Source organism: Ambystoma mexicanum, chromosome 8 (genome assembly GCF_040938575.1).
Source record: "Ambystoma mexicanum isolate Mex_15411 chromosome 8, UKY_AmexF1_1, whole genome shotgun sequence".
Taxonomy (NCBI): Eukaryota; Metazoa; Chordata; class Amphibia; order Caudata; family Ambystomatidae; genus Ambystoma; species Ambystoma mexicanum.
In genome coordinates this window covers 121,348,575-121,375,748 of record NC_090929.1, presented here as the reverse complement: position 1 = coordinate 121,375,748, position 27,174 = coordinate 121,348,575, and the positions used below count along the sequence as shown (strand labels likewise).

The 27,174-nt window shown below is 45.4% G+C and overlaps 1 protein-coding gene across 2 annotated transcripts in view; it reads left to right on the top strand.

Moving 5' to 3' along the window:
• ADGRD2 (adhesion G protein-coupled receptor D2) overlaps positions 1-27,174 on the top strand; it is a 1,057,913-nt gene that overhangs the window by 219,556 nt on the left and 811,183 nt on the right. For both annotated transcript variants that reach the window (XM_069609449.1, XM_069609450.1), the window contains exon 7: positions 25,242-25,327. In XM_069609449.1, coding sequence (XP_069465550.1) covers positions 25,242-25,327 — 86 coding nt within the window. The remainder of the gene's footprint in view (positions 1-25,241; positions 25,328-27,174) is intronic.

Sequence of the window (27,174 nt, the reverse complement as noted above, 5' to 3'; positions counted from 1 at the left end):
TGAGGCATTCCAGTAGATCCAGAGGTGTTTCTTTATGGTGTGAGCATTCTACTGACATGGCTACCTGGCTTAGTGGGAAACATTGTGAGGATACCATACCTGATGAGTTTTTGTTTAGACCACAAATACCTATGGACGATGAGGGGGGACAGACTATCCATATACAATTAGAAGCAGCCATACAATGAAGGGAAATGCCAATGCTCGAAGGAGTAGATTATGACGGTATACCATGGAGAACAGTAGTAGCGCTTGAGGAAGGGTACAGATTGACTGACATAATTGATGACGACATGTTCAGGGAAGACCAAACAGATGATGAAGTGGTGTTCTTTATGAGCATCACCTACTGGGTAAGGATACAAAAGAGGGAAGTCCCACAGATAATGGCAATAATGCGGCAGTGTCCAGCATTTTTCTCAGGAAGACTTGGGAAAGGTGCAGAGCGTCATTTGGACCACAGGCCCTTATGTCATAGGTTTATTGAAGGGAATAGAGGAGGTTAAAATAAAGCTGAAGCCAGGAGCGATTTTACCTCGAGCAAGACATTACCCCATGTCTCGAAAGGCTGATGAAGAGATATATTTCATACTATCTCGGTATTGATGAAACAAGGGATTCTGGTGCCATCGGAATTGCTGTGTACTACAGCACTGTATCCAATCAAAAAATCTGAGGGTCATGTAGATTTTTAGTAGATATGAGACCGAATAACCAGATTGTAGATGCAGAGTTTCCTTTATTTCCTAATCTGGCAACTATACTATGCAGTATCCTGGTGTAAGTTCGATATTTCATGGTGATTGATTTGAAAAATGCATTTTTCTCGATCCTGTTGCACAAATACTCGCAAGACTTGACTTCCTTTATGTTGTGCCAAACTCGACTGAAACCTGCTTGTTTACCTTAGCGGTACTGTGAGTCCCCATCGATCTTTAACAGTGTCCTACAGATGGATCTAGGCAATATTGATCTTAAGAGTGCAGTTATACAATACATTGATGACATTTTAATTTGTAGCACCACAGAAGATGAGTGCATACAAGATTCTATTCAGTTGATGACTATTCTAGCAGACAAGGGATAGAAGGTAGGCAAAGATAAGTTACAATACTGCCAAGAAGAGGTGTTATAGATAGGGCAGCTGAAGGTGACACCTGAAAGAACTGAGGCGATTATGAAAACCTCAAAGCCAAATACATTGAAAGAGATACAACAGTTTTTCGGGTTATGCAACTATGTTGGAGCCTGGGTGTTTGATTACAGTTCATACACCATTTAAAGACCCTTTTGCAAGCCTTAAAGAAAGAACAAGTGGATAAAGTAAAAATAGAATGGACTGAAGAAATGTAAGAAGGGTTTGAGGAGCTGAAAAAAGCGATTTGTACAGCCCCTGTTTTAGGAATTCCCAATTATGCTGAGGAATTTCATTTGTTTTCACACCCAAATGGGACAGTAATCACAGCAGTGCGTACACATAGAAATACATTGGGCTACAAGCCTTTACCGTATTGCAGTGGGATTTTAGACCCAGTTATGAGAGTATATTTTCCTTGCGAACATTCCTTTGCAGCTGCCACGTTCGCGATCGAGAAGTCCACAAGGATTGTCATGGACTGCTCTATAACCCTCTTCGTGGAGAATGCTCTAATTGCCATTTTACAGAAACCCAAGGGCACATTAACATCCCAAACAACTTCAGCTTCAGGTAATGATTTCAAACCCAACGATTAAAATTGTAAGATGTAAAATAGTGAATCCTACCACGTTCATAACTGAGCCAGTAGAAGAAGGCGATCATGTGCATGACTGTGCTAATTATGTTGAATGTTATGATGATATACCCTGTGTGAAGGAAAATGCTTTAGCGGGAGGGGAAATTCTCTTTATTAATGGTTCTTCAAAAATTGATCAGACTAGCAGGTAAACGCATTCAGGCGCAGAAGTAGTGAGACATAGATTAACTGGAGAATTTGAAGTTGTAGCAAGTGCAAGGCTAGTGTCTCACTTTTCGGTGCAAGCAGCAGAATTAGTAGCACTCATTGTCACGCTTGAGAAACACGAAGGGCAGGAAGTGACGGTGTACAGTGATTCTGCCTACGTGATGTCAACCATACATGCAGCATTAGCACGTTGGAAAAGGATTGGCTTCCTTCGTGCGGACAATCTTATTAAGACACTAAAAATCCCAGTAGCCATAGCAGTCATTAAATGTGCAGCGCACACTAAGCAAACCAATTTTGTCTCTTGCGGGAACGAAGCCGCAGCCGAAGAAGCCAAAAGGGTTGCATATTCCCCAGATATTTTGAGTTTTGATATTGAGAGTATTAAAGCAAAAGTAGTTACAACCATGTTAGTGCAAGAAGGGTTTAATAAATTGTCAATAACTTAACCAATGGAGATTTAAGGGAGTGCACGACAGGAAGAGCAGGAATTATGGAAGTGAAGAGGGTATTCTTTAGCCCCCACAGAATCATTATGGTGACAAGACAGCACTGGAAAGCTGGTGATGCCAGTAGCATCATTAAAGGGTGTGCTTGAACAGCTGCATTATCCCGCAAATCGAACTAGGGAGAGCATTGCTGCTACAATTGCAGAAGGCTGGTTCATTCGAAATTAATTGGAGTACGTTGCACTATTTATGGTAAACTGCATTGTGTGTAAAATGGTTACTGAGAACAATTAGAGAGGTAATACCTCGACCGAATGGTCCATTTCAGCATTTACATATTGACTGTGTCGAAATGCTGCAGGTGTATAATGGATATAGGTATCTATTAGTGGTGGTGTGTCCCTTCTCTAGGTGGATCGAGGGAGGTTTGTGCACAAACCCTGATGCCACTTGTGCAGCAAAGTGTTTAGTGCACAAAGTCTTTCCAAGATGGGGCTTGTGTGAAGTACTGAGATCAGATGATGTCCCACATTTTGTTAATGAGCTGTTTGAACAAATAGGGCTTCTATTGAATTTAAAACACACGTTTTCTTCTGCTTATCACCCGCAAGCAAAAAGAATATGTGAGAGACTCAACAGCCTCCTTAAAGAAAGGATTGCCAAGATTAAATTGACTTTGAAGAAGGATGGCTATATTGCCTACACTTAGCTTCATCTGACCTTCGGAATCAGTCAGGATCAAGCCATCACCTCACCCCTCACGAGTTAGTGACAGGGCAAGGTATGAGAATGCCTCTTACACCTCCATCTAGGAGTAGAAGTGATGCCCGGAGTGCAGCTAAAATTTTAGGTGATGAATTGCATGACTATTTGACATGCATGACCTCTAGCATCTCTCTCATTTTAGATCAAATCCAGCGCCAGGGGGGTCGGTCTCAGAACACAGAAGAAGACAATTCAACAACCAAACCAGTACAACTTCTATCGGCCCCTAAGTTATATATTGGAGACCTAATACTGATTAAGAACTTTACAAGAAAGCGGCATGAGCCACGCTTTAATGATTCCTTTTGCATTGAGAATATAACTCTTCAGCTGTAAAAGGTCCAAGGAAGACGAGCTTGGCTTCACTTAGGGGATGTAAAAGCCTACAAAGGTGAGACCTGCCCTCCTGCCATTGCCAATCCAGAAGCAAGACAAGAACAAGAATTTCACTGTGTGCAGACTCGATTGATGATGAAGAAGTAGGACAATGAGGCAACTACTTGTGAATGCTACAGATTTATCTTGGACTAAAATTCTGAGGACACTTCTTATAAATACTTTAGCAGGAGTGCAAGGACTTGCTGAGAATTTTAGTAGGCCAAAAATGAACTTTAGAAACACATTGAAGCATTAAAATTATACCTAAACGTCAGTTCTTGAACAGAAATTGGAAACAAGATCAGTATCCGGATTCATTTCATGCTGCATACCTGTTCTAAGCAGTTAAACACACGGTACATACTGACAGTGATGTCCATCGGCTTGTGCTTGCTCTTTTTGTGTTTATACTTCAAGCTGATTCTGCTCTTGTCAGAAGAGACGTTGATATTCACATTTTTATTACAGGATCCTAAAAATGGCCCTGTGTTAACAAGGCTTCTCATTGAAATAATCAAGCAGATTTTACAATTACAGGTGTAAAGAAATGTGATGATTGTTTAAAAAATGAGAAGTATAGAAGCTGGCACAGATCTAGAGAATGAATACGTGCATCAAGTACCAGGATGGCGCAAAAAGTCGATGCCTATGTTTTTGTGCATAATATATGCCTGTACGATTACTCTCTCTGTCTTTCTGTTGCTCGTCTTTCACAGTCTCTATCATGCTAGTACTTCCACTGAGGTAGATGCCTCTATGGTTCTCTGCACTACACAAACTGCTTTTGATTTACTTACTTTTACTGAGGTAGAGGCCCCTATGGTTCTCCCCACTGTGAGAACTGCTTTTGATTTGCTTCATGATTATTACACAAACTTTGAATATGGGACACATAAGAGAAATGCAGCGGAAGATAATGTGGGGGTAAATACCTATCTAGATAATGCAGCAAACTTGGGTAATAACATGTGGTATCAGCACATGAGAAAGGTGGGAGAGAGAACATCTAAGGAGAGTTGCAAGGCCTGCGCTCTCATCCCCTATGCCATGAATACAGTGCAAACATTTATCTCCAGAGAAGTTCCAGAACACGATGCCAGATGCCTCATTCATCTTGCAGCATTAATGACCAGAGGACAATTTCAAGGAAGTTTGGCCTTTACGATGGAAATCGAAATGGTTGTTTTCATACCAGGATGACTACATCAAGACCACACAGATGGAATGGGAACCTGGATGGAAGAGCAAGATGCTTGTGTATCCTGCAGCAGGACAGGAAGAGGTAGTCATTGAAGAGATGAAAGGAATGAACTGCCCTGATGTAACAGAAATAGATGGATCGCCTGAATGTTGGGAATGAACACAAGTCTTAGTCTATGGACGAGTGAAATCCAAGATGGGATGGGAAGAAGGACTGATGTCCTGTGCAGCTCATCAATTGAAGTCAGAATATGTGCAAGAGGTGCAGAGAGTGAACGAGGGATGTTTGAAGTCATGGGCTAATTATGCCAAACTGCTTATATGGGTAGAAGATGAATCGGGTCCAATGGTTGTGATCCCATTGGTGAATGCAACATTGTGCTTCTGGAGACATGGAAAGAATCATGTGGGAGACAAAAAGGACTACAGAACTACAGTCTGCATTTCTAGGATGGGAGCAGGGACAGCCGTTCTGATGGCTCTATATTGGGCTTCTGGGCCTAGGGCCTACATGAAGCTGCCCAAGGATTGGGGAGGAACGTGTTGCTTGGTGCTCATCCATGTTCCAGCATTAGTGATTCCTCAGAGTGACCTGAACATTGGAGAATTTCCAAAAGCAGATGCCCATTGCTGATTCCATCAGCACTAGAATGTTGAGATACATATTCAGGCAGCTGTCCTTTTATACTTTCTGGAGAGATATGACCCAATGATATGATGTGATATGATATAAGGCATTCATAATGCGCCTATACACAAGTGTTTCAAGGCGCGACACGGCAAGGGAGGGGGAACAGAGGGAAGACAGAGACAAGGATCCTACTAGGCCAAGTGTCATTCAGATTGTGCAAGTGCAGGGGAAGGGAGAAGAGGAAAAGTGCGGAGTGGGAGGGGGTGGGGACAGTGCAGTACATGAAAAAAAAAACAATATGAGAAGTAGGGCCAACTGGTGGCAAGTACAAGGGTAAGTGCAGACATAAGGTGTCAAGTGCTGGTGGGAGACTGTAGGGATACACAAAACAGTCCCCAAGTGCTGGGGTTGCCTGGGAGGCAGTGCAGGTGTTTAACTGGCGGGGGAGCGGACTTGTGCCTGAGATTAGAGAGTGGCCAGGTAACCAGTACAGTTCAGTTAGGAATTCAGCAGGGGAGAGGAGGAGAGAAAGCAGAAGCAAAGAGGAAGGTTTTGCGGTGATTCTGGAACCAGAGATGGATCTCCTCAAGTTTCAGGGAGGCAGGGAGGATGTTCCAGAGGGAGGCCCCAGCTGAGGAAAGAGATCTACCACCAACTCATTGTATGGAGAAGCGACTGACCCTGAGGGAGTTGGAGGCGGATGAGCGAAGAGCTCAAGAAGGAAGACTTTTAGGAAGAGAGAGTTGAAGGTATTGAGGCTCCATGCCCCAGAAGGCCTTGTGGACAATGCAGAGAGTTTTGAACTTAATCCTCGCAGCCACTGGGTGCCAGTGAAGAGATTTCAGTCCTGGAGAGATACGATCCCTGGTCTTGAAACCAAAGACAAGTATTGCAGTCCTGTTCTGAATGAGTTGTAGAGGGTGGAGAGTAGAAGCAGGAAGATTTAGAAAGAGGCTGTTGGAGTAGTCCAGCCTAGAGAGACCCAGAGCTCTGGAGACAGTGAGCGTCTGGGGGAAAGAGAGGTAAGGAAGACTAAGCTCTGGTGCCTTCTCAGCTGTGGTCCAGTTTTCCTCTGAATCAATCATCCACCTGTGAAGGTAGGCAATGGGCCGATCAAGAACTCCTGAGCTCCGCTGAACTGAGTCTACTCCAATTCCATATTTACAGGTGCCTATCTGGCTTTTAATTCCCTGGCCATTGTCTGGGGCTCTAGAACAGAGTCCCCCACAAATATATTTCCAGCGATTAATATTTGTTTGGCAGGCTGAGGCCTGATGATCTCTCTGCACTATCTGCCTAGCCACTTGAGGCCCCTGTTCAGGATCCGACATGATAGAAGTTAGCTTTCCGCTCACAAAATGACCAAACCACAGCCAGTGGATATAAGGGTGTCTGGAGTGTCTCTTGTGTCTTACCAGTACCTTGGCAATACTAGTCAGGGTACAATGTTTAAATTTTTGCCTCCACCAGGACTCGTAAAAATGATTTGACAAGCTGTCAGATGCCCCAGTCACATCTAAGGGACCAGCAAGTTTTTTAGGAGCCAAGTCCTGTAGTAAACACGTGGGGCCTGCGTGCACAACCATCCCCTGATATGATATGATATGGCATTCATAACGTGCCTATGCACAAGTGTTTCAAGACGCGACGCGGCAAGGGAGGGCGAACAGAGGGAAGACAAAGACAACGATCTTACTAGGCCAGGTGACAATGAGATCGCACACGTGCAGGGGAGGGTGGAAAGGGAAAGTGCGGGGCAAAGGGACAGGGGCAGTGCAATACATAGGATCAACTGGCAAAAGTCCATGTGACCTGGGTCTTCAACTGAAGAAACCTTATTAAGTTCTGGCAGGACCTTTAGGTTTGAAACTACCCTGTCCACCATCTCAGGTTACTTTTCTATGACAGCAGGTAACCCTAAAATCACTACAAGCAGGGGTTAATTCATAGACCCCTCGGGGGCTGCTGAGTCCTCTCTCACAAGAGTAGGCATCTCAGGGGACTTGAGGCCTGGACTAGGAGTTACTGGTGAGGCCAGTCTCTTGCCCTCTCCAGTTGAGAAAGCCTAAGTGCCAAAGCACTATAGCATTTGCTCGTTCACTGATCTCAGATCTTGCACTATAGTTTATGCCTGGACTATGTCTGTTCAGTGATGTTATTAAAAAAATGATAAAATTGCTTTTTCATAATGCGCTTCATGCCAAAGTCCAGCCTCTAAACCTGGGACTGTTTATGCGACCCATGCTACTCTGCATTGTCTTGTTCCCAAGACAAGTGCTTTGCCTCTGAGCTATCCTCCCGGCCCGATTGTTACCCAACAGACACCTACTAGAAAGGAGTTATTGGCTGCAACACGGTGCAAGGGGGTGATACCCCTACAAATAAGTGTATCATACCATTGAACCCTGACACCAGGTGATAGTTTAGCATGATAATAATGCTTTTGGAAGAGAGGGACAGGCTTAAATACAACTTCTGCACTGCAGTGACTTTGCTATTGTTGCAGCTGTCAAGCATGGCACATGTGAACCCTGAACCTACTCTGTGCCATTGGAACCGAAGCTGCAGACCAGGATACTGGTGCAGCAGGGCATAGCTGTAAACTATGCTTTTGGCATGAAGTTTAATGAAAGGAGATTCTGATTAGCAGACCACACTTTCTGTGCTGGAATTACCCGCATCATTGTATTAATTAATAAGAAGTAAAGCTAGGACTTCTACACCCTTGCCAGATGGGCAGTCCTTACCGCACCATGAAGTGAACATCATAGGGATGTATCTATAGGATGTTTTCTTGACAATCTGTTAAAGGGATGTTGGTTGTTTGACCAAAGTCAATATATTTGCAGCGGAATTGACCATAGTCAATTTCGCCGTGAATGTATTTGACCTTCAATCAACCAATCCAAATCCTTGTCCCATCAGCATCCCTATACCAATACCCCTCCCCATCTTACCTTTTTCGCCAGTTGCTGTCTGCCGGCGCTTCTGCTATACCACTGTGGTGTCAGTTCCATCCCTACAACGCGGGTCGAAGCTGACGCGGCAGGCACCCTTTTTCTTTTTTTTCATTTTTCTTTTGAGTCCCCTGCTTACAATGTCCTGGAAGTGGGGGACACCCCTGCATCCCCCGAATCCCATAATACCAATCATGGGGAGCAGGGGACAACGCCACAAGCCCTGCTCCTCATGTTCGGTATAATGGGTTATGATTTTTTTGTAGTGGCCGAATTTGGCCATATTGGTCATATGGAAATATTTCTTTTGGTCAGCTTGGGAGTTTCCCTGTTATAGACTCCATGGGAACCTATTGCCATTTTACAGTCCATCAGTATTCCTATTTAGCCCACATGTATCTAGGAAATTGGCAGCAAAGCCTTTGGAGTGGAGTATAATCAACCTCCACCTTACATTTTGTATTCTCCCAGAAGAGGTTAATTCATCTCACCTTAGGGTCCAGTGAGACACTTAACCATACATAAAAGTCTTCTTGACTCCCTTTCAGCTCCTTAGTTTGAGCCCTTTTGGGTGTGTGGGATGACATAGCCCTGAATACCATAATGAAAGGCCGGAGTCAGTATGAGGGCTCCCCACAAAGAAAGGCCCACTGTGAAATAAGGCCCTGCAAAGCCTAAATGAAAAGGAGCGAATTCAGGCATCAAAGCCTGGAGATGCCTGAATTCCTTAGCACACATGAGGGGCAGACCTCAGGACACTTTTGCAAAAGTTCTGGAAAGGCTGAGACCATATTGACAGAAACAGCAGCATCCAGCGTGTAAATAAAATGACCAGATTGTGTCCAAGTTTGCACTGCAGAATAGGAGCTTTGACTTTGACCAAAATCATTGCCTTCAAAATACATTTTTCCCTCCCTTTTTATAAAAGGCATGCTTTTCAAAATGTGTGTAGGAATGCAAGAACGGAACTGTGAGTTTGTTCATCATGAGCCCATCATGAAAGACATAATCATTTGCAGAATCTACATGGAGATTTTGAACTGCAACAGAATGAAAAATGTCAATTACCACTTTAAGTATTCACATGTACAGCTAAAAGTCTGGTGAGTTTGTTCATCATGAGCCCATCACGAAAAGACATAATCATTCGCAGAATCTATATGGAGATTTTGAACTGCAACAGAATGAAAAATGTCAATTACCACTTTAAGTATTCGCATGTACAGCTAAAAGTCTGGAAAAAAGTACATTATGTTGCCTTTCTGTGATCACGGTGTGCAGGAAATAACTGTGTGAGGATTTTACATACAAAAGTGTGCATTTGCTAAGGTTGGATTCAATGTAAAGTACTGTTCAGCAGTGGGGAGAAATGACAAGTCTCAAGTTTCAATTTCCCCCACAAGTGAAAACAGTTTTTCGAAGCCCCGTTGCCATGGAGATGAGTTGAGGAATTCTCTGGATCCGCAAGTTTTATGACTAAAAGCAGTTAGGCCGTCATAAACGTGGTAATTTAGCCTTTGAGGCTAGGGGCTACTCTAAACAAAGCTTCCCTCTTGAGGTCAGAGCCCAAAAACCAGAGCCAAAAGGTGGGGGCAGGTTTATGGAGGGAGTTGATGTCCCTTTGTGTAAAATGGGGAGACATGCTTTTCATTGTGTAATATCCATAATATTCATCCCAAAATATTCATTTGCAGATTTCGGAAAAGCTGTCCGCAATCCGCATCTGGTGGGTCGAAAACTATTTTGGTGACACAAACATACCAAAAGTTAAACTAAAAAAAAATTGATTGTGACCCATGCATAGATGTGACAATCATAAAAATCAGAGAAAATATGTAACAGGCGATAAACATCCCGCCCACCAAGCGCCAGATTTTTCATGAATATAGTTGGGGTGTAAATCAGGAAAAAACGTGACGCTGCTATAGAATAACTTACAAATATCTAGGTGGGATTATTTAATTCACAAAAAATGAAAATGATGTCATGTGTGGCATAATATGATGAGAAATGACAGTGGTCATAATGTGAGATTTCCATGTGCAAAATCCAGATCCACCCTCCTGTCCCAGTCATATGATGGATGAGGTATCCCTGGCTTCTCAAATCACTCCCGCATTCTCTGGACCTATCGGCTGGCTGATGGGGGGACCCTAAACCACTGCCCTATCAAGTCTGCGACAAAGATGACTCATCGGTGATGTCATTTGGCTCATATATAGGTGACTCCGCCTCAAATGGGGGTCTCTCCCTAAAAATCTTGAGCTGTGCAGCTGCTAAAACTTGGAACCAGCTTTGCAGAATTGGGCCTAATCTTGGAGTAAAAGCCAGGGGCTGGAGTAGGACCTTTTTGGAGGACAGAGAGAGGCCTTGACTGCCCCCTTGACGGTCCCTGCAGTGAAGCCCTGATAGCCCTTGAAGTCCATCAAGCCCTTTTCTTGTAAGTAGAGACTTCCCCAGCAATAGATTCAATAAGTCATATATATTTCAGCATTGGCATAGAGATTCCCCCATGGTAAACCCCCTATCTTCTTTATTTGTGTAATTCAGTCATTTTTCCCATTGACATATTTCTTTTATTTGTGCATTGTAATTGTTGCCATTGAAAATCCTTCATTTGTGTGTGTAATTCAGTCCTTTTCCCATAGAAACATATTTCATTTGTTTGTGTATTTTAGTAGTTGTTCCCACTGAAAATCCTTTGTTTGCCTGTGCAATTCTGTCATTTCCCATTGAAGAGCCTTCTGTCATTTGAGTGAATCCCTAGTATATTTTGTTCAGTAAATTAATTCATTTCCCCATTATTTCACGAGATTGAGAAAGTTAGCATTCAAAACTAACTCTCTCTGTGTCTTGCGAGTCATTATAAGTATAAGTTGCTCCCCAAGAAGTCATTTCATTAAGAGCTGAAAAATCAATTCTTCCATGTGTTAAACAGTGTGTTTTCTAAACAAATTCCCTTATGCATCTGTCATATTAAAACCAAACCGTTGTTCCCATTGTGAGTAATCCCTTTGCCCAAAGCCTACCTGTAAATTGCCCCTGTCATTTTCACTGAAGACCGTGGTCCTAGGTGTCTTCCTCATTGTTCAAAGCATGCCTGTTATTTTCAGTCCCAGAAAAATTAGTATGATTTACATTTTCGTTTTTCTAAAAATGTCACTAAACCTTTGAAAAACCATTTTTCCTAGAGTATTCCCCTTCCCCTATCAAATTCTGAGCACGGATTTTGAATTGCATTTCCTTTGTTTTTAATTGGTTAGAGCTTGCATGTCATTTGAGCCCCAGGCAAAAACTAGTGTGATTTCCATTTTCATTTTTCCAAAATGTCCACTTAACCTGTTTAAACCTGTTTTTCCTAGTTTATAATCTCTTCTCCTACTGTCCCCTGATCACTGACTTTGAATTGCATTCCCTTTTATTTTAGATTTTTCATGTTTTGCCTGTATTAAAATCTAATTTGTTATGTGTGCTAGTCTGTTTTGAATCCCTATTTGCCTTCTAGTGTAAGCAGCCTGAAGTATCCTTGTGCGGTGTCCTATAGCAGTAGTATTAAATCCTTGAAAACTCATTTTTTCTTTGTACTCCAAAAAGAAATTTCCCCCTCTTTACTGGTTCCCCATCTTGTGTCTGTGCGCACCACCCAAAACCGATTTGACCATTGTATTCCTACCCCTGCCACTGCCTTCCATTCAAAGGGATTCAATCCAATTGTTGTTTGGGGGTGGAGTGTCGCAGGGGGGAATGCTTAACCTTCCTGCAATCATTTGAGTTGAATTGTTTTGTCTTGCTTTTCATATAACAAAATAGGAGTGCATCACAGTATCTCTTAACTTGGTACTTTCTAGAATTCTGTGCATTTGTGTTGCCACAACATTAGTGGCTGCTGTCATCTATTTGTTCTGATGTGATATTAAAATAATACATTAATAAGGTATTCATTGACAACACAACGGCATGGTCTATTGTGACAAGGGGTGCTGTTGGAGGTTGTGTGCAAGACAGGTTGGAGGCCTCCTTAAAACACATTTTTGCTGTAAACAAAAAATTGTTTTTATTGTGTGCCACATTTATTTGTAAGGAAAGAGATTCCTGACTTGCTGGTGCTGCATAATATATTGTGACAGGTGCAGCCAACTTGTCACCTTTCGGATGTTTTGGCCTAATAATCCAATGATCACTCACCAGTGACTGTGCTGGCTGAGGCTCTTGGGAGATGTGGGCCAAAATATTTAAGGCCAGATTATCTAAATGTTGCCCTTGTGAAAAACAATGGAGCAAAATAAATTAGCAACAATATTGCAACTTCTATAATAGGAAATAGAGCAAACAGGTTTATCCCCAATCTGTATTATGATATGATATGACATGTAATTAATAACGTGCATGTGCACATGTGTTATTAGGCGCAACAAGACAGGGTCTGGAGGCAGAGGGAGGACAAGACAAACGATCTTACTAGGCCTTGTGTCATTCAGATCGTGCAAGTGCAACAACGCAAAGTGCAGGGGGAAGGGAGAGGGGGAAGTACCAGTGAGAGGGAGGGGGAAGTGCAATCAGGGGAGCATTGCTCTGAGAAGTGCAGCCATGGCAGTGCAGTTCAGTGTATGTGCAAGGAGGCAGGGGACTGTAGAGGTTACAATTACAACCCCTAAGTGCATGGTAGACCAAAGGCAGTACAGGGGAGACTGATCATGGTGGAGCCTGGTACCCATTGACACTCTGAGGGTATCAAACAACCATTTGAGGCAGCAGACAGGTAGGTCAGCAGGGGAGGGAGAGATAGAGATGAACCAGTGGAGAAAAGGAAGGTCTTGAGCTGCTTCCGGAACTTCAGGTGGTCTGGCTGAAGTTTGATAGGGGCATGGAGGCCATTCCAGAGGAGGCCTCTGCAGGGGAGAGAGAGCTACCTCCCACTCTCTGCTTGGAGATGTGTCTGACCCTCAGAGAGTTGGAGGTAGCTGAGCGAAGGGCTTGAGAAGGAAGACATTTTGGAAGAGAGAGTTGGATGTAGTGCAGGCCTCTGCCCCAGAAAGCCTTGTGTAGGATGCAGAGAGTCTTGAACTTGATCCTTGCAGCTACCAGAATCCAGTGGAGAGATTTCAGGGCTTGGGAAATACGGTCCCTCGGCTTGAAGCCAAGGATAAATCTTGCAGTCCTGTTCTGTATTAGTTGCAGAGGGCAGAGAATAGAGGAAGGCAGATTGAGAAAGAGGCTGTTGCAGTAGTCCAGCCTTGAAAGAACCAGGGCTCTGGAGACAGTGAGCCTTTGGAGGAAAGTGAGAAAAAGAAGAATACCAATGAGGAGGTGTAGCTGGCAGTGGTCCTGCTTGCCAAGGTCCATGATGTGAGGTGAGGTGAGAGTGGAGTCAAAGATGACACCAAGGCTTTTTGCCTAACAGGAAGGCAAAGGAAGAGGGCCCAAGGAGGGCAGCCAGAGTGAAAGAGGGAAAGCGGGAGCAGGCGTCCCAGTGAGATGGATCTCAGTCTTAACGGTATTAAGGCACAGAAATTGTTGGAGGCGCACCAATCCTGAATCATGGATAGACAGTCAGAAATGAGCGAGAGAGGAGAGGAGGCTGAGGTGAGCCTGAAAGAGAGCTGAGTGTCATCTGCATAACAGTGAAAGTTTGTCATGATCTCTGCTTCCAAAAGGTCAGGGTTTTCCCAACTCCCTTGGAAGCAGATCCATAACCCAGGTTCCGAGTGCCAACCAGTCCCAATTGGGACCTTTTGGACCCAGTCCTGGCGCCAGTGGCACCAGGCTCATAAATATGCCCAGTCCCAGCGCTGGAAGCGCCGGGCTCATAATGCTTGGGTGGACTTACCTTCAGCAGACCATGCTGCTTACTTGCCTGCCAGTTGAGCCTCTGATCCTCTTCTGTTTGGAACTACTTTTCCTGTTGGGTGGGGCTGGAGCCACTCCCTAGATTCAGAACACTGGAACTCTTCTGGAAGGCAGGAACTCTTTTCTTACCAGGAACTCTTTTCTTACTTAGGCGTGGCTGTGGAAGGAGACACCTAAGCACTACAGGAGGCTATTTAAACCACACCCGGTGGATGAATCTTGCTTTGCGTTATTCTGCAACCTCTGCAGCAGAACGCTCATCGTGTCTTCTGAATCCGGTCCTGAGCCTAAGGAAAAAGGCTTACCATCCTGAATCCAGTCTTCAGCAACACCTATAAAGACAAGAAAGAACAGGTTAGCATTCCGGCATCTGAAAGGCAAAGGCTTACCATCCTGAATCCAGTCTTCAGCAACACCTATAAAGACAAGAAAGAACAGGTTAGCATTCCGGCATCTGAAAGGCAAAGGCTTACCTACTCTTCGTGCGCTCCGGAGGTCTTCACACTGCATTCCGGCATCTGAAAGACAAAAGTTTACCAACTCTTCGCACGCTCCGGAGGCCTTCGGCGCTGCATCCCGCATCTGAAAGACAAAACAAGGTGCGTTTAAAGACATTGGGGAACTTTAATACTCACGTGCCATTACTCCTTTCCACATCTAATCCAGTGGGTATTCCGGCACCCTGCAGCCGCTCCGAACTCGTACCTGCAAAATAAAAAGACAGTTAGAGCGCATAGTGAAGCAGGCAACAAGCGCTTACTTACGTGCTTCCAGGCGCTTCTATTCATCACACGGGCTCCATCTTCAACTCACTTCAGCCCGTCATCCGCCATCGCTGGAACCCTGCAAAACAAGAGACATCATTACTAAAGACTTTAAAGACATTTGAATGACTCGAAACTTACCGTTCGTGCAGTAAACGACGGACAGCAGTCCTCTGAAGTCAAGAGGCCTGCGCTACCTATCCAGTGAAGAAACTGGTTACAGCACCCTGCCCCGAGGCAGATGGAGAGCTCGGCATTCACTTACCTAAGGTGAGAGCGTTAACCTTTGGGGGTCTACAGGAGAGGAGAAGAGGAAAGAGATAGGGACACCCCAATAACCCCAGTTCATTAACCCCATATTTTCTATCTGCAGACATCTTACTCTACACGTCAGGCATACAGTGCACAGAGGTCCAGCCCAAAGAGCCAACCGGGTGCTACACATCACCTTTGAAGATACGGTAGTCGCCCAGTCAAGACCGGCGCCTCTGCGAGAATCAGGTGAGCGTTACAGAACGCAAAGCCTACCGCAAAACTCTCGCCCAGGCGCTATGGAAACCTCGGATACTGACCCCCTAGCCCGGTTACTTGGGGAACTAAGGGCAGAAGTGCATGCAGCTCGTCAGGAAACGAATGCTCTAAGAAGGGAACTAATTATTTCCAAGGAGAGAACAGACAATCTTGCTAGACAAGTGCTACAGTCACAAGCCGGACAGACCCCGTTACCCGCATCAGGGGCAAATCTTCCTTCAACATCCTCTATGAATCCAGTGCAGATCAACCTACCTGGGAATGTACCTCTGGCTCCGCCCGAACGATTTTCTGGTGACCCAAAGAGGTTTGCAGTATTTATCAATCAGTGCCGGTTGCACTTCTTATGCCGGCCAGCAGCCTTTCCAACTGATCAAGCAAAAGTAGCTTTTGTACTTTCGTACCTTAGTGGCAATGCGGCAGACTGGTCGATCCCTCTAGTTAATCAAGATGATCCGGTTCTCCATGATTTTCAAGCCTTTCAGCTTAGTATGGAAAAACTGTTCGCAAGACATTCACAGAGGCAGGCCTTGGACAATGAGCTTCTTTCGTTGCGACAGGGTAATCAAGACCTTTTGGCTTATATTGTATCTTTCAATAGACTAATAGTGGAAACTCAATGGCCTGAGGACAAAAGGATTACGCTGTTTTATAGAGGTCTACGTGGAGAGCTCAAAGACGTTTTAGCCCAAGTAGTGAATCCCCCACAAGACTGTTCGGATTATATAGACTTGGTCGTTCAAATAGATCACAGGCTGCAGAACAGGAAGGCCGATCGTTCCAAGTTTGATGCTCGAGTATTTTCCAAACCGCCAACTCCTTCCAAAGGAGTAGACTCCGGGGAACCCATGCAAATAGGGGGTCTGAAAGGTCCTCTAACACAAAGGGAGCGGGAAAGGAGGAAACAGTTGCAATTATGCCTATATTGCGGAAACTCAGGGCACTTTCTTCGAGACTGTCCGGTGAAACCTGCCAAGAAGGCAGTTACCAAAGTTACAAACTCTGAGCAGGGAAACGACCTCGCCCGACAAGAATAGAGGTCCTCTTGCTGAGCGTGAAAACCAGTTCCGTGACCTCGCATTTCGTGATACCTATGGTCCTCATTAGCCCTGATAATCCGGATCGATTACATGCAATTGAAGCTTACGTCGACAGCGGTGCCATCGGCAATTATGTGGATCATGAAATGGTTTTGAGGATGAATCTAACTCTTTGTCCCAAGGCTGTAAAGGACGTCATTACTACGGTGGATGGTACGGAGATAGCCTCCGGGCCAGTAACGCATACCACTCAAGAGGTGACGCTAGTAAGTCAAGATGGACACCATGAGAAGATCGTGTTCGATGTGATCAAGGCCCCTCAGTTTCAGATTATTCTAGGAATACCTTGGTTAGAGAAACACAATCCTCTGATCGATTGGCGAGCAAGAACGGTCCAGTTTCCAGAATGTGTCTCTACTTGTCACCCTCCACCTGGTGTTGCACTGGCCGCAATTTCTTCAGAGACTCCCCAGTTACCTCCCGAATACCTAGAATACCAAGATGTTTTCCGGAAGGATCAGGCTAACTCTCTACCTCCTCATAGGTCTTATGACTGCCAGATAGACCTGATACCTGGATCTACTCCTCCTTGTAGTAGAATTTATGCCCTCACCGAGCCTGAGAACCTTCACCTTCGACAATACCTGGATCAATACCTGGCAAATGGGTTTATTCGTCCTTCCAAGTCCCCTGCTTCTTCAGCTTTGTTCTTCGTTCCAAAAAAGGAAGGAGACCTTAGAACTTGTATCGATTATCGCTCCCTGAACCAGATCACCGTTAAGAATAGATATCCGTTACCTTTGATCCCTGAACTCCTGGACCAAGTCAGAAAAGCATGCATATATACAAAGCTGGATCTTAGAGGAGCTTACCACTTGGTACGAGTAAAAGAGGGCGATGAATGGAAGACGGCCTTCCGCACCAAGTATGGGCTATTTGAATATCAGGTCATGCCCTTCGGACTTTGCAATGCCCCGGCCGCCTTTCAATATTTTATGAACGATGTCCTCAGAGAGTTCATAGATGTATGTGTTGTTGTTTACATTGACGACATCCTCGTTTATTCTTCATCGGAATCTGAACATCGGAAACACGTGAAAATGGTCCTCGAAAGATTGCGTCAACACAAACTTTTCGCTAAATTGGAAAAATGTGTTTTCAACGTGACTGAAGTTGAATTCTTGGGATTCATATTATCACCTGGCGGAGTGCGTATGGATTCAAAGAAGGTCGATGCAGTTCTCAAATGGCCATCACCATCCTCCGTAAAAGGTGTGCAAAGCATGTTAGGCTTCGCTAACTTTTACCGCAGGTTTATCCCCGAATTCTCTCGAATAGTCCAGCCCATCACTGCCTTGTTAAAGAAAAACAAACGTTTTGAATGGTCTACCGAGGCGGAACAAGCTTTCCAGGATTTGAAGACTAAATTTATCTCTGCACCAATCTTAAAACACCCTCGCCCCGAACTCCCCTACATCGTGGAAACTGATGCTTCAAGCCTTGCCATGGTGGCAGTTCTATCACAAAAGGACCCGGTAACCAATCAGTTGCCTCCCGTGGCATTTTGGTCCCGCAAATTCTCGCCTCCTGAAATCAATTACACGATTACTAACAAGGAATTTCTGGCTATCAAGTCTGCCTTTAAGGCTTGGCGGCATTATCTGCTGGGGGCCCGACACACCGTTACTGTGATTACGGATCACCGAAACCTGCAATATTTGAAGACCGCAAAAGCCCAATCCTCTAGACAACTCCGTTGGGCATTATTCTTTGCCGAGTTTGACTTCATAATTACCTATCGACCTGGTACAAAGAACGGTAAAGCCGATGCCCTTTCTCGGATGGGAGTGGAAGAACACTTGGTCAACCCTAAACCTGTACCAATCATTCCCGAACAAAGAATTCTGGGTGTAATCGCCACAGAATCCATAGAGGAAGTTAAGGATAAAGCCAGGCAACTTGTAACTCCAGCAGACATACAGAATTGGCATCTGCAGGGAAAGGACTTTGCAGTAAAGGACAACTTATTGTATTTCCAAGAACGATTATACCTACCCAGCACAGATTTACAGAAAAAAGTAATCTCTTGTTATCACGACTCTTTAATGGAAGGTCATCCCGGTATTGCCAAGACCTCAGAAAAGATCAAGCGCTACTTCTGGTGGCCGTCTTGGAAAAAAGATATCAGAGACTTTATAATGTCCTGTGGAGTATGCGCCCAAAACAAGAGTCAAAAGGAAAGACCAGCAGGCCTCTTACGCCCTATTGACATCCCACCTCGCCCTTGGCATACGCTTTCTATGGACTTCATCACCGATCTACCTCCATGCTCCGGATACAATACGATTCTAGTAATCGTGGACTTATTCTCCAAGATGGCGCATTTCATTCCGCTCAAAGGCTTGCCAACAGCAGCAACTCTGGCCCGAGAATTTCTCGAAAACATCGTCCGATTGCACGGTTTTCCTTCGGTTCTAATTTCGGATCGAGGTAGTCAATTTATTTCTCATTTTTGGCGAAGTTGCTGTCGGTCGGCTGAAATTGATGTGAGACTATCGACCAGTCACCACCCTCAGACCGACGGACAAACCGAGAGGACCAATCAAACTCTGGAACAGTATTTACGCTGCATGCTGCAACAAACTGAAAAAACTTGGAAAGATATCCTTTGGATAGCCGAGTATGCCTACAATAACTCTGTCCATTCGGGAACTGGGAAAACCCCGTTTTCATTTGTACGGCAGTCACCCTCGAACCTCGGAGTTGGATCCCCTCCAAGATCTTGAAACACCAGCAGTAGACTACCTGCATTCTACAATCACCCAAGCCTTTAAGGAAGCTGTTTCTCACCTTCAAAGGGCTAAAGAACAATACAAGAAAGGAGCAGATCAACATCGGAAGGAAGCCCCTCACTATCAAGTAGGGGATCAAGTCTGGTTATCCACCAAATATCTATCTCTAAAAGGGCCACGCACATTCAACCCAAGATACCTTGGTCCCTATTCCATCACTACCATAGTAAACCCAGTAGCGGTCAAGTTGGACTTGCCCCCGCACATGAAGATACATCCGGTCTTCCACGTCTCTCTATTAAAACCCGTGCAACCTCAAACCCGACTAACCAAATCTCCAAAACCTATCCTAGTGGATGGAGAACTCGAGTTTGAAGTCAAAAGCATTCTGGACTCCAAGATCTCCAAATCTAAACTATTCTACCTAATTGACTGGAAAGGCTACGGCCCCCAAGAGAGATCCTGGGAACCTGCTGAATATGTCCACGCTCCTCGCCTAATCAAAAGATTTCACTGAACATTTCCTGACAAGCCAAAACCCCCGGAGAAGCCCGGTTTGGGAGGGGCCTTGAGGGGGGGTACTGTCATGATCTCTGCTTCCAAAAGGTCAGGGTTTTCCCAACTCCCTTGGAAGCAGATCCATAACCCAGGTTCCGAGTGCCAACCAGTCCCAATTGGGACCTTTTGGACCCAGTCCTGGCGCCAGTGGCACCAGGCTCATAAATATGCCCAGTCCCAGCGCTGGAAGCGCCGGGCTCATAATGCTTGGGTGGACTTACCTTCAGCAGACCATGCTGCTTACTTGCCTGCCAGTTGAGCCTCTGATCCTCTTCTGTTTGGAACTACTTTTCCTGTTGGGTGGGGCTGGAGCCACTCCCTAGATTCAGAACACTGGAACTCTTCTGGAAGGCAGGAACTCTTTTCTTACCAGGAACTCTTTTCTTACTTAGGCGTGGCTGTGGAAGGAGACACCTAAGCACTACAAGAGGCTATTTAAACCACACCCGGTGGATGAATCTTGCTTTGCGTTATTCTGCAACCTCTGCAGCAGAACGCTCATCGTGTCTTCTGCATCCGGTCCTGAGCCTAAGGAAAAAGGCTTACCATCCTGAATCCAGTCTTCAGCAACACCTATAAAGACAAGAAAGAACAGGTTAGCATTCCGGCATCTGAAAGGCAAAGGCTTACCATCCTGAATCCAGTCTTCAGCAACACCTATAAAGACAAGAAAGAACAGGTTAGCATTCCGGCATCTGAAAGGCAAAGGCTTACCTACTCTTCGTGCGCTCCGGAGGTCTTCACACTGCATTCCGGCATCTGAAAGACAAAAGTTTACCAACTCTTCGCACGCTCCGGAGGCCTTCGGCGCTGCATCCCGCATCTGAAAGACAAAACAAGGTGCGTTTAAAGACATTGGGGAACTTTAATACTCACGTGCCATTACTCCTTTCCACATCTAATCCAGTGGGTATTCCGGCACCCTGCAGCCGCTCCGAACTCGTACCTGCAAAATAAAAAGACAGTTAGAGCGCATAGTGAAGCAGGCAACAAGCGCTTACTTACGTGCTTCCAGGCGCTTCTATTCATCACACAGGCTCCATCTTCAACTCACTTCAGCCCGTCATCCGCCATCGCTGGAACCCTGCAAAACAAGAGACATCATTACTAAAGACTTTAAAGACATTTGAATGACTCGAAACTTACCGTTCGTGCAGTAAACGACGGACAGCAGTCCTCTGAAGTCAAGAGGCCTGCGCTACCTATCCAGTGAAGAAACTGGTTACAGCACCCTGCCCCGAGGCAGATGGAGAGCTCGGCATTCACTTACCTAAGGTGAGAGCGTTAACCTTTGGGGGTCTACAGGAGAGGAGAAGAGGAAAGAGATAGGGACACCCCAATAACCCCAGTTCATTAACCCCATATTTTCTATCTGCAGACATCTTACTCTACACGTCAGGCATACAGTGCACAGAGGTCCAGCCCAAAGAGCCAACCGGGTGCTACACATCACCTTTGAAGATACGGTAGTCGCCCAGTCAAGACCGGCGCCTCTGCGAGAATCAGGTGAGCGTTACAAAGTTAGAGGAGAAGGTAGAGATCAAGTAGACCAAGTAGACATTGAAGAGCCAGGGTGAGAGGATGGAGCCCTGGGGAATGCCACATGTCAAGAGAGAGGTGGCAGAAAGGACCCAAGTTGGACCTGGGAGAGTCGGTCCAGGAGAAAGCAGGTCAACCAATGCAGGGCCTGATCCGTTGTGTCCAGGTTCTCACAGAGTCGATTGATCAGGATGGTGTGATTGACCATGTCAAAGCCAGAGGAAAGGTCAAGGAGGATGGGGACAGAAGGAAGGCTGGAGTCAAGATTACAGAGCAGATCTTCACGGGTGTTCAGGAGAGCAGTTTCCGTGCCTCTGACTGCTCTGAAGCCAGACCAATGGTCATGGAGAAAACCAATAGATTCAGTGTGGAGTGTAAACTGGGATATGGACAGCTTTTCCAGGAGTTTGCCCAGGAAAGGAGTGAAAGAGAACGGTTGATAGATTGCCATACAGGTAGGAGCATCCAAAGGCTTTTTAAGGAGGGGGTGCACAAGGGAGTGCTTGATGGGAAAGAGGAAGGATCCAGTGGCGAAAGAGTGATTGCAGAAATCGGTCAAGGCTGGAGCAAGGGTGTCAATGGTCCTTGATGGTTCTGGTGGAGCCAGGAAGCACCTGGTTGGACAACACTTTCATAGATCGGACCTGTCGAGAAACATTGTCAGGTCTTGTCAGAGAGAAAGAGGAGAAAGGATGAGGAAAGGGAGAGGTGGCCAGAGGGGGCCAAAAGAGGTAGAGGGAGAAGAAGAGGAGACCGAGGACAGGATGTCCTGAGTTTTAGTGGTGAAGTGAGACGTTAGAGCTATACAGAGGGCCTGGGAGGGTACGGGGGAGGTTTAGACTGCAGTAGGTTTGGCCAGCTCCTTAGAGATTTTAAAGCGTTCTGCTGTGTTGTTATAGGCCGCAGAGACACAGGCTTGGATATTGATCCTCTTCTTGGCGATGGCATAGCGTCTGTATTTATTTATTTTATTTATTTTTATTTATTTGTTTATATAGCGTTAAAGCCCGCGGGCATCAGAACGCTTACATATAGACTGGACAACAGAAAAAGAGACAGGACTAGGCGAGAGAAGGCCTAAGAGAGTATTGCCTTTGGAGCAGGCAGAAAGGCCAGTTTGTCAGATGATGCACTCAAAGCCCTCCACTACCTCTCAGCCAGAGTTGCACTTGGAGGTAGGCTTCTGACGGATTCTCATGACAGTGGCAAGGATGTCAAGAATGTTGGAGATAGAAAGATGCAGATTAGAGAGTGCTGGGTCAGAGTGCAGGAGTAGGGGGAGCAGAGAAAGTGGCGGCAAATGCATCCACTGACACATGCTTCATGGGCTGAATGACAGAGAAGGTAGGTGGCTGTGCTGGGGTGGTCTTTGTCTGAGGAACAGAGAGTTTTAGGTCAGAGGAAAGCAGAATCTGGTTAGCCCAAGAGAGAGGAGTGGTGAGAGGGTTGGAGAGGGGGATATCTGAGGAGATGAGAACGTCTAAGGTGTGACAGGAAGAATGTGTCAGTCCAGATGGTAGAATGGAGAGAGAGAGCGTTGCAGAGGTTGCAGAATATCCCAGAGGAGGCAATAGAAGCATCCAGGTGGAAGGTGTGGTATCCAAGAAGTAGAAGTTGAGAGGTAGAGGCAAGGAGAGAAGAGGAGAGGCTGGCTCATTCTGAGAGGAAGAAGGCAACCTGGCCAGGTGGACTGTAGATGGTGGCCACAGTAAGAGAGTGGCCAGGAGAGATAGAGAGCCTACAGGCCAGGCATTCAAAGGAGGAGTAGGCCTGTGTAGGAATGACAGAAACAGGGACCCCCTTCCGGAAAGATCAGAGCGACTCCGCCTCCAGGTCAGTTGGTTCTGGGCTTGGAGAGGATCTTGCAGCCATCAGGGAAGAGAGTGTCACAACTTGTGACAGAGCTGGCCGTGAACCATGTCTCGTGAGATCGAGTACATCCAGGTCAAGTTCTTTGAGGAGGTGGCAGATGTCAGATGAGTGTTTGACAGCAGAGTAAGAGTTGAGAGTAGCGATGTGGAGCAGTTTACCACATTTGAAAGACTTCCAGGGTGGGGGAGAGGCTGACGTTCACCCAGCAGAAGTGGTAGAGGGGCCCGAGAGTGGGCAGAGGTGATAGCAGAAGGTGGCATAATAGCCACAGAGGCAGCGGAAGGAGGAGGTGGCAGAGGAGTCAGAGAGGTGCTAGTAGGAGTAGCAGGAGAAGGAAGTTGATAAAACGCAAGAGATGCCTATCAAAAAGGAAGAGATTGGGCTGAGGGCCCTGGACAAAGATGGTGCCATTCAGATACACATTAATGATGGTCTTGGAAGAGTGGAAGGAATCCAAGAGGACATCCCACCGAGTGCCACCATTAATGGGTGAGGAAGAGATAGGAGAGAGAGCCAAGACCATTTGAGGGGTCCAAAGGCCTGGAGAGGGAACGACAAAGAGGATGTTGGTTAGGGTCTGTCTGGAGGAAGTGGTGATATGGGTATCAGCGATAGGGAGGCCAGGGTTGGAGATCCGGATATCGCTCTAAACATATTTTGCAATATTTATGCAGACTATTTTTTAACGATGTTTCAGATAAATGAAACATAGTAAATCCAGTTCTTTTTTAAGCGGTGTAGCAAACATTGGGCCTCAATATGAGTACTACAGTGCGGCTAAAATTGACAGTAACACAGCGGCCAACTATGGTTTTGATGATGGGGTAGAGGAAAAACCTCCAGCAAAATGCTGGACGTAATTCTGTCACTTTACCATCCAAATGTGCCTATTTCAGTGGAAATACCGCCGGTGGTATTTCTGCCGAAATCCCCATGAAGTCCTATGGATTCCATAATTGGGGAGTAACACTGCTATAGCACTGGCAGTAATTCTGCTGGACTAAGTGGCAGCAACAGTAATACGTTTGGCGGTATTCCGACAGGAAACCTGCTGGAATACCACCAGACTCATAATGAGACCTATTGTACAAAAACAGTGGGATTCGTGTTTACCCTGATACAAACGTTTTTAGATCATATAAATTGTTGCAGAACTGGTTTGTGCGGGCTCATTACGAGTTTGGCTGTGTGGGAAAAAAGTGACAGTAATTTCATGCTGCCCAGTATTTGTGAAGTTAACAGAATTACACTTTATTTCCTGCACCGGCAAATTACACGTTTTGGCAGATTTACTTCCGGCAGAATTACAGCACAGTAAATCCACTGGTTTTTGGAGGAACAGTGGCGGATACACCTCAAACTCGTTGCTGGGCATAAATCTTTCACTTACCCTCCAAAAATCAGCACCTTTAATGTGCGGTATTTCTATCAATGCTAAAACAACCAAAAATCCCCATTGAGTCCTATGGACTCCAAAAACTACAATTACACTGGTAATCCCGTGATAAACCCACGGAACCAAGTGGCAGTAATGGTAAACCATTTTGGTGGTAATTCAGTGGAATTACCGTTAAACTCGTACTGAGGCCCTTGGTTCTTTTCTAACCAGAACACATATTTTTTCCAAACTCCACACATTAGGAGGTTAGTATAGGAGAAGATGCCCATGAGGCAGGGTACACACCGCTCGCCATCTTCTGCTTTCCATGCCACCTTAAGATAGCGCCCCTGAGTACCCTATCTTGCCACCAAGGCAAAGTAACACTTAGGATAACCTTTCTTGTATGGGCATAATGTTACATTAATATCAATATATAGGGCAATTGTTTGATGCTAGTTTATAAGGTGCTATGTTTCTAGTCTGCTTAAACTCACTACTCTTAACTGTTTTGGAATGGAGTATAATCTGGTGTAGATATAAGGCAATAAAACAAGTGATCTGCCATGACCCACATACTGTTGCAATGTCTTCCAGATGTGTATTCACAACTGAAGAGAACACAATCAAAACCTGATCAGACGTTCACCGACCGAGTGAATGCCCTCGCTAACTCCACTCTGGTAAGTCTACCTTGATGTGTGCAAAGGAACATATGCCGTCTATATGCGTACATGTACGTTGGCTCTTGAATGCAGGGTGCCAATAATGTAAGGGATTTGGCCCTTAATCACAAGCAGCTTGTGGACGCACACTCCAACAATACACCACAAAGCAGGGTATCTGGTCATTGCATCGAATGCAATCCCATTGAATGCCTTTCCATCTGAAAAATTCCATTAAAAAAGCATTGAATGCATGTTTTTTGAAGGTAAAGGGTTTAGTTTAATGTTAATGGGTTTTAAAGGGTAAAAAAGGGCGTGGTGTGGGGGGGACCCCCCATTAACAATAAAAATAAAAAAAAATACATTTGATGCAATTTTATTCGAACAAGTCATGAAGAATCATGTAGTCCTTGATTAACATTGTGTCTCGGCTTGTTGATGGTATATTTGTTTCTGGAACTCATCTATCGCTGTATTATTGATTGGGGTCCGCCTTATCTAAAAGCATGTACCCCAAACACCATGAGGGCTGTGAACATAGGTATTATACGTTTTACTTAAAGCAGGATCTCTTCGAGAATCCACAGATTTTAGCAGTGTGCCCTGATTGGCACGGGGAAGTCCTTATGCAAAATAGGCAATGGCCTTTTGCCAGACACATTTTCCAGTTATGCAACATGCTGTGGAAGCAACACTCTGGCGAGGAAGGGGTCAGTGGAAACACTCCTTTGAGTTAAGTGCATATTGTCTGCCAGGGCACCGTGTGCCCCCCAGACATCACAGGGCTTTAGCATGGGGCAACAAGGGTCTGAGACTGACAGTGGGCTTCCTGCTCCAACACAGGATCCACGTGCACCCATGTTGCCTGTAAGGATGGGGCCAGGCAGGAAGCATTTGCACTGGTGAATCCACACCCAGGAATTTCAGAAGAAAGTTAATCCGCACTCAAATGTCCAGAGAGGACTCAGACGTGGCCTCGCCGAGTCACTTGGCAGACATCCATTCCGTCAGGCAGACATTAATTCCATCAGGGTGTCACACACTGGGCAAGACTGCAGCTACAATAAGCCACTGTTCAGAAGGCAGTGTACTATTTCTGAAATACTATTCTACACTCTGAAGTGTGGCAGGTTACAGAGATCCCCCTGCACCTAAGCCACCAACCACAGTGATGCCTTCAGAAATATATGGAAAAGTCCATTTGGTTGACATGGCGGGGGTATGATAGGGCCATAGGCTGAATATGTTGCTTCTCAGAGACACCTCTGGACTGAGCAAACAGTGTGGACCCTTCAGCCAACACATCATTGCTCAGACTAGAACAACCTTCAGCCTTGAACATTCAGCAAAGGTGTCATAACACAGCCTAGAACATCCCTCAGCCTTGGAGATAGAGAAAATGCCTCTTCCTCAGCCTAGAACATCCTTCAGCCTGTACAAATTCAACCGACATATCATAACTTAGCCTAGATCTTCCCTTAGCCTGGAACATTCATCAAAGGAATCATTCCTCAGCCTAGAACATCCCTCAGCCTGTGAAATTCAACAGACCTATCATAACTTAGCCTAGCTCATCCCTCAGCCTGGAACATTCAGCAACTGTATTATTACCCAGGCTAGAACATCCCTCAGCCTGTGAAATTCAACAGACATATAATAGCTTAGCCTAGATCATCCCTCAGTCTCAAACATTCAGCAAAAGTCTCATAACTCAGCCTAGAACATCTATCTGCCTTTGAAATTCCACTGACATCATAATTTAGCCTAGGAACATTCAGCAAAGGTGTCATTCCTCAGCCTAGAACATCCCTCAGCCAGTGAAATTCAACAGACATATCATAACTTAGTCTAGATCATCCCTCAAC